The 16975-nt window shown below is 45.3% G+C and overlaps 1 protein-coding gene across 3 annotated transcripts in view; it reads left to right on the top strand.

The window, feature by feature from the left end:
- LOC124122858 (thymidine phosphorylase-like) overlaps positions 1-16975 on the top strand; it is a 47035-nt gene that overhangs the window by 22577 nt on the left and 7483 nt on the right. For all 3 annotated transcript variants that reach the window (XR_006859227.2, XM_048383472.1, XM_046486030.2), the window contains exons 3-5: positions 9632-9834; positions 11577-11805; positions 12249-12367. Coding sequence is in view for 2 of the 3 variants with exons in the window: in XM_048383472.1 (XP_048239429.1) it covers positions 9632-9834; positions 11577-11805; positions 12249-12367 (551 nt within the window). In the remaining variant the exon portion in view is untranslated. The remainder of the gene's footprint in view (positions 1-9631; positions 9835-11576; positions 11806-12248; positions 12368-16975) is intronic.

The following is a 16975-nucleotide window of genomic DNA, read 5'->3' as shown; positions in this document are numbered from 1 at the left end:
GTGGAGCTCTGAACTCCTTCAACAGAGCCTTGTCATGGCTACATTCCACACGTGAAGCTCTGAACTCCTTCAACAGAGCCTTGTCATAGCTACATTCCACACGTGGAGCTCTGAACGCCTTCAACAGAGCCTTGTCATAGCTACATTCCACACGTGAAGCTCTGAACTCCTTCAACAGAGCCTTGTCATGGCTACATTCCACACGTGGAGCTCTGAACGCCTTCAACAGAGCCTTGTCATGGCTACATTCCACACGTGAAGCTCTGAACTCCTTCAACAGAGCCTTGTCATGGCTACATTCCACACGTGGAGCTCTGAACGCCTTCAACAGAGCCTTGTCATGGCTACATTCCACACGTGAAGCTCTGAACTCCTTCAACAGAGCCTTGTCATAGCTACATTCCACACGTGGACCTCTGAACTCCTTCAACAGAGCCTTGTCATAGCTACATTCCACACGTGGAGCTCTGAACTCCTTCAACAGAGCCCTGTCATAGCTACATTCCACACGTGGAGCTCTGAACTCCTTCAACAGAGCCTTGTCATAGCTACATTCCACACGTGGAGCTCTGAACTCCTTCAATAGAGCCCTGTCATAGCTACATTCCACACGTGAAGCTCTGAACTCCTTCAACAAAGCCTTGTCATGGCTACATTCCACACGTGGAGCTCTGAACTCCTTCAACAGAGCCTTGTCATAGCTACATTCCACACGTGGAGCTCTGAACCCCTTCAACAGAGCCTTGTCATAGCTACATTCCACACGTGGAGCTCTAAACTCCTTCAACAGAGCCTTGCCATGGCTACATTCCACAGGTGGAGCTCTGAACTGCTCTAACAGAGCCTTATCATGGCTACATTCCATAGGTGGAGCTCTGAACTCCTTCAACAGAGCCTTGTCATGACTACATTCCACACGTGGAGCTCTGAACTCCTTCAACAGAGCCTTGTCATGGCTACATTCCACACGTGAGGCTCTGAACTTCATCAGAGCCTTGTCATAGCTACATTCCACACGTTGAGCTCTGAACTCCTTCAACAGAGCCTTGTCATGGCTACATTCCACAAATGAAGCCCTGAACTCCTTCAACAGAGCCTTGTCATGGCTAAATTCTACAAATGAAGCTCTGAACTCCTTCAACAGAGCCTTGTCATGGCTACATTCCACACGTGGAGCTCTGAACTCCTTCAACAGAGCCTTGTCATAGCTACATTCCACACGTGAAGCTCTGAACTCCTTCAACAGAGCCTTGTCATGGCTACATTCCACACGTGGAGCTCTGAACTCCTTCAACAGAGCCTTGTCATAGCTACATTCCACACGTGGAGCTCTGAACTCCTTCAACAGAGCCTTGTCATGGCTACATTCCACACGTGGAGCTGTGAACTCCTTCAACAGAGCCTTGTCATGGCTACATTCCACAAGTGGAGCTCTGAACTCCTTCAACAGAGCCTTGTCATAGCTACATTCCACAAATGAAGCCATGAACTCCTTCAACAGAGCCTTGTCATGGCTACATTCCACACGTGGAGCTCTGAACTCCTTCAACAGAGCCTTGTCATGGCTACATTCCACACGTGAAGCTCTGAACTCCTTCAACAGAGCCTTGTCATGGCTACATTCCACACGTGGAGCTCTGAACTCCTTCAACAGAGCCTTGTCATAGCTACATTCCACACGTGAAGCTCTGAACTCCTTCAACAGAGCCTTGTCATAGCTACATTCCACACGTGAAGCTCTGAACTCCTTCAACAGAGCCTTGTCATGGCTACATTCCACACGTGAAGCTCTGAACTCCTTCAACAGAGCCTTGTCATAGCTACATTCCACACGTGGAGCTCTGAACTCCTTCAACAGAGCCTTGTCATGATTACATTCCACACGTGAAGCTCTGAACTCCTTCAACAGAGCCTTGTCATGGCTACATTCCACAAATGAAGCCCTGAACTCCTTCAACAGAGCCTTGTCATAGCTACATTCCACACGTGAACTCTGAACTCCTTCAACAGAGCCTTGCCATGGCTACATTCCACAAGTGGAGCTCTGAACTCCTCTAACAGAGCCTTATCATGGCTACATTCCATAGGTGGAGCTCTGAACTCCTTCAACAGAGCCTTGTCATGGCTACATTCCACACGTGGAGCTCTGAACTCCTTCAACAGAGCCTTGTCATGGCTACATTCCACACGTGAGGCTCTGAACTTCAACAGAGCCTTGTCATGGCTACATTCCACACGTGGAGCTCTGAACTCCTTCAACAGAGCCTTGTCATGGCTACATTCCACACGTGGAGCTCTGAACTCCTTCAACAGAGCCTTGTCATAGCTACATTCCACAAATGAAGCCATGAACTCCTTCAACAGAGCCTTCTCATGGCTACATTCCACACGTGGAGCTCTGAACTCCTTCAACAGAGCCTTGTCATGGCTACATTCCACACGTGGAGCTCTGAACTCCTTCAACAGAGCCTTGTCATAGCTACATTCCACACGTGGAGCTCTGAACCCCTTCAACAGAGCCTTGTCATAGCTACATTCCACACGTGGAGCTCTAAACTCCTTCAACAGAGCCTTGCCATGGCTACATTCCACAGGTGGAGCTCTGAACTGCTCTAACAGAGCCTTATCATGGCTACATTCCATAGGTGGAGCTCTGAACTCCTTCAACAGAGCCTTGTCATGGCTACATTCCACACGTGGAGCTCTGAACTCCTTCAACAGAGCCTTGTCATGGCTACATTCCACACGTGAGGCTCTGAACTTCAACAGAGCCTTGTCATAGCTACATTCCGCACGTTGAGCTCTGAACTCCTTCAACAGAGCCTTGTCATGGCTACATTCCACAAATGAAGCCCTGAACTCCTTCAACAGAGCCTTGTCATGGCTAAATTCTACAAATGAAGCTCTGAACTCCTTCAACAGAGCCTTGTCATGGCTACATTCCACACGTGGAGCTCTGAACTCCTTCAACAGAGCCTTGTCATAGCTACATTCCACAGGTGAAGCTCTGAACTCCTTCAACAGAGCCTTGTCATGGCTACATTCCACACGTGGAGCTCTGAACTCCTTCAACCGAGCCTTGTCATAGCTACATTCCACACGTGGAGCTCTGAACTCCTTCAACAGAGCCTTGTCATGGCTACATTCCACACGTGGAGCTGTGAACTCCTTCAACAGAGCCTTGTCATGGCTACATTCCACAAGTGGAGCTCTGAACTCCTTCAACAGAGCCTTGTCATAGCTACATTCCACAAATGAAGCCATGAACTCCTTCAACAGAGCCTTGTCATGGCTACATTCCACACGTGGAGCTCTGAACTCCTTCAACAGAGCCTTGTCATAGCTACATTCCACACGTGAAGCTCTGAACTCCTTCAACAGAGCCTTGTCATGGCTACATTCCACACGTGAAGCTCTGAACTCCTTCAACAGAGCCTTGTCATGGCTACATTCCACACGTGGAGCTCTGAACTCCTTCAACAGAGCCTTCTCATAGCTACATTCCACACGTGAAGCTCTGAACTCCTTCAACAGAGCCTTGTCATGGCTACATTCCACACGTGGAGCTCTGAACTCCTTCAACAGAGCCTTGTCATGGCTACATTCCACACGTGAAGCTCTGAACTCCTTCAACAGAGCCTTGTCATAGCTACATTCCACACGTGGAGCTCTGAACTCCTTCAACAGAGCCTTGTCATGACTACATTCCACACGTGAAGCTCTGAACTCCTTCAACAGAGCCTTGTCATGGCTACATTCCACACGTGGAGGTCTGAACTCCTTCAACAGAGCCTTGTCATAGCTACATTCCACACGTGAACTCTGAACTCCTTCAACAGAGCCTTGTCATAGCTACATTCCACACGTGGAGCTCTGAACTCCTTCAACAGAGCCTTGTCATGACTACATTCCACACGTGAAGCTCTGAACTCCTTCAACAGAGCCTTGTCATGGCTACATTCCACACGTGGAGGTCTGAACTCCTTCAACAGAGCCTTGTCATAGCTACATTCCACACGTGAACTCTGAACTCCTTCAACAGAGCCTTGTCATGGCTACATTCCACACGTGAAGCTCTGAACTCCTTCAACAGAGCCTTGTCATGGCTACATTCCACACGTGAAGCTCTGAACTCCTTCAACAGAGCCTTGTCATAGCTACATTCCACACGTGAACTCTGAACTCCTTCAACAGAGCCTTGTCATAGCTACATTCCACACGTGGAGCTCTGAACTCCTTCAACAGAGCCTTGTCATGGCTTCATTCCACAAATGAAGCCCTGAACTCCTTCAACAGAGCCTTGTCATGGCTACATTCCACACGTGGAGCTCTGAACTCCTTCAACAGAGCCTTGACATAGCTACATTCCACACGTGGAGCTCTGAACTCCTTCAACAGAGCCTTGCCATGGCTACATTCCACAAATGGAGCTCTGAACTCCTCTAACTGGGCCTTGTCATGGCTACATTCCACAGGTGGAGCTCTGAACTCCTTCAACAGAGCCTTGTCATGGCTACATTCCACAAATGAAGCCCTGAACTCCTTCAACAGAGCCTTGTCATGGCTACATTCCACACGTGAAGCTCTGAACTCCTTCAACAGAGCCTTGTCATGGCTACATTCCACACGTGAAGCTCTGAACTCCTTCAACAGAGCCTTGTCATGGCTACATTCCACACGTGAAGCTCTGAACTCCTTCAACAGAGCCTTATCAGCTACATTCCACACGTGAAGCTCTGAACTCCTTCAACAGAGCCTTGTCATGGCTACATTCTACAAATGAAGCCCTGAACTCCTTCAACAGAGCCTTGTCATGGCTACATTCCACACGTGGAGGTCTGAACTCCTTCAACAGAGCCTTGTCATGGCTACATTCCACAGGTGGAGCTCTGAACTCCTTCAACAGAGCCTTGTCATAGCTACATTCCACAAATGAAGCCCTGAACTCCTTCAACAGAGCCTTGTCATGGCTACATTCCACACGTGAAGCTCTGAACTCCTTCAACAGAGCCTTGTCATGGCTACATTCCACACGTGAAGCTCTGAACTCCTTCAACAGAGCCTTGTCATGGCTACATTCCACACGTGAGGCTCTGAACTTCAACAGAGCCTTGTCATAGCTACATTCCGCACGTTGAGCTCTGAACTCCTTCAACAGAGCCTTGTCATGGCTACATTCCACAAGTGAAGCCCTGAACTCCTTCAACAGAGCCTTGTCATGGCTAAATTCTACAAATGAGGCTCTGAACTCCTTCAACAGAGCCTTGTCATGGCTACATTCCACACGTGAAGCTCTGAACTCCTTCAACAGAGCCTTGTCATAGCTACATTCCACACGTGAAGCTCTGAACTCCTTCAACAGAGCCTTGTCATGGCTACATTCCACACGTGGAGCTCTGAACTCCTTCAACAGAGCCTTGTCATGGCTACATTCCACAAATGAAGCCCTGAACTCCTTCAACAGAGCCTTGTCATGGCTAAATTCTACAAATGAAGCTCTGAACTCCTTCAACAGAGCCTTGTCATGGCTACATTCCACACGTTGAGCTCTGAACTCCTTCAACAGAGCCTTGTCATAGCTACATTCCACACGTGGAGCTCTGAACTCCTTCAACAGAGCCTTGTCATGGCTACATTCCACACGTGGAGCTGTGAACTCCTTCAACAGAGCCTTGTCATGGCTACATTCCACAAGTGGAGCTCTGAACTCCTTCAACAGAGCCTTGTCATAGCTACATTCCACAAATGAAGCCATGAACTCCTTCAACAGAGCCTTGTCATGGCTACATTCCACACGTGGAGCTCTGAACTCCTTCAACAGAGCCTTGTCATAGCTACATTCCACACGTGAAGCTCTGAACTCCTTCAACAGAGCCTTGTCATGGCTACATTCCACACGTGAAGCTCTGAACTCCTTCAACAGAGCCTTGTCATGGCTACATTCCACACGTGGAGCTCTGAACTCCTTCAACAGAGCCTTGTCATAGCTACATTCCACACGTGAAGCTCTGAACTCCTTCAACAGAGCCTTGTCATGGCTACATTCCACACGTGAAGCTCTGAACTCCTTCAACAGAGCCTTGTCATGGCTACATTCCACACGTGAAGCTCTGAACTCCTTCAACAGAGCCTTGTCATGGCTACATTCCACACGTGGAACTCTGAACTCCTTCAACAGAGCCTTGTCATAGCTACATTCCACACGTGAAGCTCTGAACTCCTTCAACAGAGCCTTGTCATGGCTACATTCCACACGTAAAGCTCTGAACTCCTTCAACAGAGCCTTTTCATGGCTACATTCCACACGTGAAGCTCTGAACTCCTTCAACAGAGCCTTGTCATAGCTACATTCCACACGTGGAGCTCTGAACTCCTTCAACAGAGCCTTGTCATGACTACATTCCACACGTGAACTCTGAACTCCTTCAACAGAGCCTTGTCATGGCTACATTCCACACGTGAAGCTCTGAACTCCTTCAACAGAGCCTTGTCATAGCTACATTCCACACGTGGAGCTCTGAACTCCTTCGACAGAGCCTTGTCATAGCTACATTCCACACGTGAACTCTGAACTCCTTCAACAGAGCCTTGTCATAGCTACATTCCACACGTGGAGCTCTGAACTCCTTCAACAGAGCCTTGTCATGGCTTCATTCCACAAATGAAGCCCTGAACTCCTTCAACAGAGCCTTGTCATAGCTACATTCCACACGTGGAGCTCTGAACTCCTTCAACGAACCTTGTCATAGCTACATTCCACACGTGGAGCTCTGAACTCCTTCAACAGAGCCTTGCCATGGCTACATTCCACAAATGGAGCTCTGAACTCCTCTAACTGGGCCTTGTCATGGCTACATTCCACAGGTGGAGCTCTGAACTCCTTCAACAGAGCCTTGTCATGGCTACATTCCACAAATGAAGCCCTGAACTCCTTCAACAGAGCCTTGTCATGGCTACATTCCACACGTGAAGCTCTGAACTCCTTCAACAGAGCCTTGTCATGGCTACATTCCACACGTGAAGCTCTGAACTCCTTCAACAGAGCCTTGTCATGGCTACATTCCACACGTGAAGCTCTGAACTCCTTCAACAGAGCCTTATCAGCTACATTCCACACGTGGAACTCTGAACTCCTTCAACAGAGCCTTGTCATGGCTACATTCTACAAATGAAGCTCTGAACTCCTTCAACAGAGCCTTGTCATGGCTACATTCAACACGTGGAGCTCTGAACTCCTTCAACAGAGCCTTGTCATGGCTACATTCCACAGGTGGAGCTCTGAACTCCTTCAACAGAGCCTTGTCATGGCTACATTCCACACGTGGAGCTCTGAACTCCTTCAACAGAGCCTTGTCATGGCTACATTCCACACGTGAAGCTCTGAACTCCTTCAACAGAGCCTTGTCATGGCTACATTCCACACGTGAAGCTCTGAACTCCTTCAACAGAGCCTTGTCATGGCTACATTCCACACGTGAAGCTCTGAACTCCTTCAACAGAGCCTTATCAGCTACATTCCACACGTGGAACTCTGAACTCCTTCAACAGAGCCTTGTCATGACTACATTCTACAAATGAAGCTCTGAACTCCTTCAACAGAGCCTTGTCATAGCTACATTCCACACGTGGAGCTCTGAACTCCTTCAACAGAGCCTTGTCATAGCTACATTCCACACGTGGAGCTCTGAACTCCTTCAACAGAGCCTTGTCATGGCTACATTCCACACGTGGAGCTCTGAACTCCTTCAACAGAGCCTTGTCATAGCTACATTCCACACGTTGAGCTCTGAACTCCTTCAACACCACCTTATTCTCCTGATCTGGCTCCGTCAGGTTACCATCTGTTCCAAAGATGAAGACAACTCTAGCCACAACCCATTTCGATCGCCAAGAGGACTTCCACGAAACTGTGATAAAATCCCCCCAACGTCGTTGGTGAAAGTGTATCAATCTGGAAGGGGAATAAGAGGAAAAATATATCATTTTTAATGTCTTTAGACCAAGTCTTCCTATGTGATGCCCTATCAATCAACCCCCGTGGTAAATGCAATCACAGAGATTAGAAGTTCACACTTAGATTCGGCGTCTGTAAAACAATCTTGCGTTGGAAATCCTCACAATCCAGTATTTAGAAGCAGAGAACAATATTGATGTTGTCTGTCCAGTCTGAGTTAAATCAGGTGTGCACATTTCCTCAAACCAGATTGTCATTTTAAGTTTTAATTCCTCTATGAAATACATGGTACTGGTTAGGAAGATTTATTGTCAGTTTGGCACGTATGTTCAAGGACTATCCGATGTTTAAGAATGTCATCATTTAATTAACACGTACATTATTTATGTTAATCTGCTTTACCTCTCCAGTAGAAATAGAAACATTTACGCCTCAGCAACACAACTTCCCATGATACTTAAAGGACAGAATATGAAATGTCTTTTCACTTACACACACAGCATAACAATTGTCTCCGGTAATTCGTCATAATCGTTTATAGAAAAAAATGGGTGTTTTGTTTATCACGTAGGAAAATACCATTAGTGAGTTATCAGAACATCCAGGTCAACATCGGGAGATTTGACCACCGAATGCACTTTCAGTCAGTCAAGATTGTTGTAATATTTGAGTCGATTTCATATATACACATACATGTATATTAGTGTATATGATGGTGCCAGGCAGAGTAATAACAAACACCATCTTTAAATGTCTTTTGGCATGACGCGGTCGGGAATCGAACCCCGACCTTCCGCTCTCCTTGCAGACGCTCTACCACTGAATAACGAATGCGGTCTGTTTCAAAGGACATGGTCAGTAACTTCCAGATTCAAACATTTGTTCCCTGAGAACGGGAAGTGCAAGTTAGTCATGAAACAGGAAGACATGACATTTCTGGAACCCGCGTGAGCGAGTCTGCTCATTTTATGTTTCATTCCTTCTCGACCTCTGCTTCGAAGGGTGATTTGGTGGATGAATATTCATGATTTTCGCTATAGAGTCTGATACATAATATAGGTGGGCAGAAAGGGAATTCCCTCGACTGTAAAAGGGATTCCCCGACATTCCGTAGTGGTGAAAATTGTCGGCTTCGGAGGGTGTTGCTTACTGTATTATATTCATTGTAACATAAATGCCATAACACTTGACCAATTCGGCTAATCAGAATGCCGTGTTCAAGGTGCAATATTGGTGGTTTTCTGTGTTAAAGGTGCATTATTGATGGTGGTCTGTGTTACAGGTGCTATACTGAATATGGTATTCTGATACAGGTGCTGTACTGATGTATTATCTATCACAGGTGCACTACTGGTGGTAGTGTTAATGGTACTCTATGTTTTCAGACGTCTTACTTACAATGGGCAACTTTAAAGGTAGCTGTTGATGGTATTCTGTTTTCTGACGTCTTGCTTACAATGAGCAACTTTAAAGGTAGCTGTTGATGGTATTCTATGTTTTCAGACGTCTTACTTACAATGGGCAACTTTAAAGATAGCTGTTGATGGTATTCTGTGTTTTCAGACGTCCTGCTTACAATGTGCCACTTTATAGGGAGTTGTTGATTGTATTCTATATTTTCAGGCGTCTGACTGAGCTACTTTACAGGTACCTTGTTAATGGTATTCTATGTTACAGGTGCCATGCTTATGGCCATGTATTTAAACGATCTGACCATGAGGGAGACGACAGACCTGACCCGCGCCATGATGAACTCGGGGGAGACGCTGAGTTGGCCTAAGGAATGGAAGGGTGAGCTGGTGGACAAACACAGCACCGGGGGAGTCGGGGACAAAGTCAGCCTAGTCCTCGCCCCGGCACTGGCAGCCTGTGGGTTGAAGGTAAGAGCACTGGTCCGTCTGTTTCATGCTGTCAAGCTCGAGTCCAAGACATTCAAAGACATGCTTTCAGTTGAATAAAACTTGAAGTTGGAGAGGTTAGACGTCCCGCTTAGCAAAATACAAGGGCATAATGACGAAGAAACCACCCCTACTGTAAAGAAATTGAACAAACTGTATAGCCCCTGCTTGAACATTCCGTATAGCCCCTGCTTGAACATACCGTAAAGTCTCTGCTTGAACATACCGTATAGCCCCTGCTTGAACATACCGTATAGCCCCTGCTTGAACATTCCGTAAAGTCTCTGCTTGAACATACCGTATAGCCCCTGCTTGAACATTCCGTAAAGTCTCTGCTTGAACATACCGTATAGCCCCTGCTTGAACATTCCATATAGCCCCTGCTTGAACATTCCGTATAGCCCCTGCTTGAACATACCGTATAGCCCCTGCTTAAACATACCGTATAGCCCCTGCTTGAACATACCGTATAGCCCCTGCTTGAACATACCGTATAGCCCCTGCTTGAACATACCGTATATTCTCTTCTTGAACATACCGTATAGCCCCTGCTTGAACATACCGTATAGCCCCTGCTTGAACATACCGTATAGCCCCTGCTTGAACATACCGTATAGCCCCTGCTTGAACATTCCGTATAGCCCCTGCTTGAACATACCGTATAGCCCCTGCTTGAACATACCGTATATTCTCTTCTTGAACATACCGTATAGCCCCTGCTTGAATATACCGTATAGCCCCTGCTTGAACATACCGTATAGCCCCTGCCTGAACATTCCGTATAGCCCCTGCTTGAACATACCGTATAGCCCCTGCTTGAACATACCGTATATTCTCTTCTTGAACATACCGTATAGCCCCTGCTTGAACATACCGTATAGCCCCTGCTTAAACATACCGTATAGCCCCTGCTTGAACATACCGTATAGCCCCTGCTTGAACATTCCGTATAGCCCCTGCTTGAACATACCGTATAGCCCCTGCTTGAATATACCGTATAGCCCCTGCTTGAACATACCGTATAGCCCCTGCCTGAACATTCCGTATAGCCCCTGCTTGAACATACCGTATAGCCCCTGCTTGAACATACCGTATATTCTCTTCTTGAACATACCGTATAGCCCCTGCTTGAACATACCGTATAGCCCCTGCTTAAACATACCGTATAGCCCCTGCTTGAACATACCGTATAGCCCCTGCTTGAACATTCCGTATAGCCCCTGCTTGAACATACCGTATAGCCCCTGCTTGAACATACCGTATAGTCTCTGCTTAAACATACCGTGTAGCCCCTGCTTGAACATACCGTATAGTCTCTGCTTGAACATACCGTATATTCTCTTCTTGAACATACCGTATAGCCCCTGCTTGAACAGACCGTATAGCCCCTACTTGAACACACCGTAAAGTCTCTGCTTGAACATACCGTACAACCCCCTGCTTGAACATTCCATATAGCCCCTGCTTGAACATTCCGTATAGCCCCTGCTTGAACATTCCGTATAGCCCCTGCTTGAACATACCGTATAGCCCCTGCTTGAACATACCGTATAGCCCCTGCCTGAACATACCGTATAGCCCCTGCTTGAACATTCTGTATAGCCTCTACTTGAACATACCGTATAGCCTCTGCTTGAGAACATATCTTAAAGCCTTGAAAACGATTTCTCGCATTTACAGCAAATCGATGACTCCATCACTGAAGTACATTCCTGTGTTTCCAGGTACCCATGATCTCCGGGCGGGGTCTGGAGCACACCGGAGGGACGCTGGACAAACTGGAATCTATCCCAGGATTCCAAGTCTCTGTGACGACAGAGAAGATGCTGGATATCATCAAGACTGTAGGCTGTTGCATTGTGGGGCAGACGAAAAAACTGTGCCCTGCTGACAGCAAGATGTACGCAATACGTGACGTCACAGGCACTGTAGACAATCTTGGGCTTATAACAGGTGATTCACGCTGGTGAAACGTCATATCTAAGTCATATGTGACAGTGATATAATTTTGAAATACTTTTTAACTAAGAGTCACTAAAAACCTAAAAGCAATAAATCCCTTTCCATGAACATGAGAATTTTCGGCTTAAAGCATTGATTTTAACTAAACTGCCGGGCCAAAGAATATATACGCTCGAAAATTGGATTTGACCAAAAAAATACAAACGTTATGAAAACGTTATACGGTTGAATACAATCGCCGAAACATTGAACATCAGGCTCAAAACACAACTATGATACCCTTTTCAAATATACTTCTCCATCAAAGAACCATTTCTTGTTTGTTTCATTTTTAGCCACCGTCAAACATGGGTTTATACTTTCTTTAGCCGGGCAGTTTATATCAAAAGTAGCGTTTTAAGCCAAGCTCCCCTGATCATTCACTGTTGATACAGGGTCGATCATCTCCAAAAAGGCAGCAGAGAAGATAGATGCTTTAGTGCTGGACGTTAAGTTTGGCATCGGGGCTTTTCTCAAAGACATTGACACGGCACGGAAGCTGGCAAAGATGATGGTAGGACTTAATGGAAGGGGTTTCTTTCGAAGGCATTTTTACCATTGCAACAACATCTCGATATTTACAATACTATTAGGTTACTATTGCATTATATGTACAACTATTGCAGCAATAATAATGATGATGATGATGATGATGATGATGATGATGATGATGATGATGATGATGGTGATGGTGATGATGGTGATGATGATGATGATGATGGGAGAGTACCCAGGTTTGCTACCAGGTATACAGCCCTTCTGACAATCTTTGTAATGCAGAAGGCTACAGTGTGGGGGAGTCTTCACATTCTCCGAAAAGTTCTTGGTGGGTTTGACTAGGCAACGCTAATTGGGAGAAGTCCCAAACGCTGTCTGGGCTGCGTGTAGAGGGGGCAAGGGCCCTGAGCTGATAATGAGCCTAACCAGCCTGACTGTGCCAGGATCACCAAAATAATAATAATAATAGATCCCACCACCCTCGCTCTTCCCTCAATCGTTTATATTTACCAATTATGATGGGAGGGCGTGGTTTGATTAATGTGGAGGCTCTTCATGACAGAATTGTTTTGTGCACTTTTGCACACATATATTTGTCTGATGATCCTCTTGTGAAGCATGTCAAGACTCATGATGACAACAAGGTATTCCACAGTTTTCTAAAACGAGCCGGGAATGTGGGACAGAACCTCAATGTCGGTGTTGATTATGTTGATGGTTTTGTACTGCTGGACGGTACAGAAATGAGTGTCAACCAAGCGAAGTGCCATATCAAGTCGGCCCAGACTCAGTTTTTCAAGGAGAGACTATCTGAACGACCACTGCATCGAGTTGATGTGCAGTGTGTTGAGAAGGTAAGCAACCCTGCAGAGTCCTTCGCTTGGATGAAGTCGTCTGGCCTGAAAAGTGAAACAGAACGTTTTCTGTTTCCTGCTGAGGACCAGTCACAATGATGTGTGTTTTTGCAGCAAAATGTAAAACTGTAAAACTGTAAAACTGTTTTTCATTAGATCTGAACAGTTTATTTTGGTTTTTCTTGTCCCACTTTCATTTCTTTCTGTTCAAACCTTTATCTTTGCCTCCAATGAATCAAGAATTTGATCATTAATTGTCTCTTCTGTTGTCTTGTATTTTGTTCCTATTTTTTTCCGAATTGATTTTTGGCGTTTTGACATTGATTGCCCTGAGGAACGTAATTTTAAGCAAAGTTCTATCCAGGACATGACTTTCCTTGTTTCATTTAGTTTTAATTGGAGACAGTTTTTAGTTGATTTTCCTTATTACCCTTTTTGTGGTTCATTGTCTTTGAAAACTGTATTTTCCATAATCCGGAATGATTTACCATTGATTTGAGGTCGGTTGTCAATATCGACCTTGCGTGACTACCGTGGAGGGGCCCTATTAGAAGCAACATATCACTTTAGTTTATAATATTTTAACCGTTTACTGGAAAGCGTAACTTAATAACCTTTATTTGGATTGACCTATTATAATAAAATAATTATTTATGAAATGCTTAGGTCATGATTTATAATCTCATATTTTCTAGAAACTTTATTCACTGAGATTAAAAGAGTTGTTAAACTTTTCAAATTAAGCTTGATTTTGATAAAAATTATGATTTTCTAGGTTCAACTAAATTGTATGTCATTTGAAACTCCTATAAACTGGTTGGTTGACATTGTATGCATGATAAACCATTACGAGTAAACAAAAGTTGGTGATTTGTATTTAGATCAACAAAATATTAAAAAATTTGGGCACCAATTCCGTTCATAAATAACAGCTCGAAGTTTGATAAAAAAATATCAAATATACCAAATTTATCTTAGAAACAGTAGAACAAGTATTATGATAAAAAAAACCATAAAGGATCACTTTAAAAACATTATTTCTAAAGATGTTGAGATTTTTTATTTATGATAAATGGACTTTACATAATGCAACTGCTATTATCGTTATATTACGTTTCATCTTTCAAACCTATCATCTATAGAATGCACAAATCTTAAATTGTTACACTGTTAAAGGAACATTTTTAGTTTATCGTGTTTTGACACGATCAACAATTTAGTTGAAAACCGGTTGGAAAACATTTGTAAGTACGGGATATGTTTTGATAAGTGTAACGATTGTTTATATTTGTGTTCAAAGTTCTTGAGTTAAACTTTCCAGTAAACGGTTAAAATATTACCTGAACTAAAATGACATGTTGCACCTGAAAAGGGTTCCTGCATGGTGAGGTGAGGTGAGGTGAGGTGAAATTGGGTTTAACGTCGCGTCCAAGATTATTGCACTTATATAGCGACGTGCATGCACGTGTATGTGTGTGTGTGGCTGCTTGTACTAGTCCGGACTGATGCCGATTTATAGTGCTAGCTCACTGAGATACCATGCCGCAGTTTAACATGAATACCCCACTCAGACACAGTATACTGACTCCGAGCCGACCAGTCCTTGTTTTAGCCCCTTAATGCCGAGCGCCAGACAGGGTAACAACAAGTAAAATCTTTTAACGTCTTTTTGTATGACGCGGCCCGGGATCGAACCCTGGACCTTCCGCTCTCCGGGCGGACGCTCTACCACAAGACCACGGAGGCGGTCTCCTGCATGGTAGTCACGGAAGGTGGATGTTGGAGGACGGTGATAGTTGATAGTGTCAGCGAATAGTAGGACTTGTTAGTGTTGGCGGATGGCAAAACTGGATAACGCTGGCAAATTGTAGGACTTAATAGTGCTTGGGGTGATAGTTCTCTATAGTATTAGCAAATGGTAGGACTTGGTCGTGTCAGCGAATGGTAGAACCTGATCGTGTTAGCGAATGGTAGAACTTGATAGTGTTAGCAGATGGTAAGACTTGATAGTGTTAGCGAATGGTGGAAATTGATTGTGTTAGGACTTATTCGTGTTGGATACTGGTAGAACATGATAGTGTTTGCGGCAGGGAGACTTGATAGTGTCGGCAGATGGTAGGATTGGATAGTGATGGCAGATGGCAGGACTTGATAGTGTTGGCAGATTGCAGGACTTGATAGTGTTGGCAGATCGCAGGATTTGATAGTGTTGGCAGATCGCAGGATTTGATAGTGTTGGCAGATGGTAGGACTGGATATTGTTGGCAGATGGTAGGACTTGGTAGTGTTGGCAGATGGTAGGACATGGTAGTGTTGGCAGATGGTAGGACTTGATAGTGTTGGCAGATGGTAGGACTTGATAGTGTTGGCAGATGGTAGGACATGATAGTGTTGGCAGATGGCAGGACTTGATAGTGATGGCAGATGGTAGGACTGGATAGTGTTGGCAGATGGCAGGACTGGATAGTGTTGGCGGATGGTAGGACTGGATAGTGTTGGCAGATGGCAGGACTTGATAGTTTTGGCAGATGATAGGACAGGATAGTGTTGGTAGATGGTAGGACTGGAAGAAGTTGGCGGATGGGAGGGAATTACAATGTTGGCGGACTTCTGATACAGAGATCTTAGCGACATGACGATCGTAAATCTTGTGAAAGTGTGGAATTATTTGAGGTCGAGGCAATGACCTTGTAAGGCAGCGGGTCATGACTGAAGGTTTGGTGGGAGTAAATACGTCGTGCTGTGTGGCAGTGGGTCACTGCGTTCGTGCACAGATACCAGCAGGTCAAACACCGCTTGGGCAGATTTTCAGGACCGTCGTCCGCACACATTAGATATCAGACGTATGCAGCATGTCCAAACATACACTATCTTGATAAGCTCATCAGACTAAAGCTTACGAGATAGTTTCGTGACTATGCACCGCTCGTAAACGCTATCGCTTGGAATGAGGTTCATATAATAATAGGTTATGAGAGATATGGATGACCTTGATGGAGAACACTGAGATAACACTCCTGTGACAGGAGTTTGACCTGACATGTTCTACGAACTCTCTGACTTGGACGTTTTATATCTACCTATATCTATCTATACTTCCAACGAGCAGGGGGTCACGGGTGGCCCAGTCGTCTTAGGCGCCGCGATTCGCTTTGCAGAGTTGCGTCCCTTGGGCACGCCAGAAACCTATGATTGTGTGTTCGAATCCTGGTTCGTCCCGATTGTGTTTCTAGGTTTGTCAGCACCATACTCGTGGGCTTCACCGAAGTGGTAAACGTCTGAGACCTGCATCACTTCGGGCTTTCCTCCCACATTAAGCTGACACGCCGTGATATAACTGGAATAATGTTAAAAGCGGCGTTAAACCCAACTCACTCACTCCAACGAGCAGTTGTACTTGTATCATTACTGATACACTTGGTGTTTAGCCAAAACGAACTTCTATAGATATGAAGGTACGATGATTTAGGGCTTGAGACATCACAGATAGGTTGGCGGACGATTGGTCGAACAATCGATGCTTCGGAATGGGTCATTGACAATACATTGATCACAGGTTAAATATGAATATTGGTAACATCGATGCAACGCAATGCTTTATATGCTATCGACACTCCAATGTCTTTTGTTAAAAATGTTACTTACCTTTCTATTCCATTTTAATTCAAAGACCCACACGCCACCCCACCCCACCCCACCCCACTTAGGCGTGTCAGAAACCTTTGATCGTGGGTTCGAATCCGAATTCGCCCTGATTATGTTCCTAGGTC

Source organism: Haliotis rufescens, unplaced genomic scaffold (genome assembly GCF_023055435.1).
Source record: "Haliotis rufescens isolate VD_foot unplaced genomic scaffold, xgHalRufe1.0.p SCAF_49, whole genome shotgun sequence".
In the NCBI taxonomy this organism is placed as follows: domain Eukaryota; kingdom Metazoa; phylum Mollusca; class Gastropoda; order Lepetellida; family Haliotidae; genus Haliotis; species Haliotis rufescens.
Note: the sequence above shows the minus strand (reverse complement) of the source record. Positions and strands in the feature narration are given on the sequence as shown.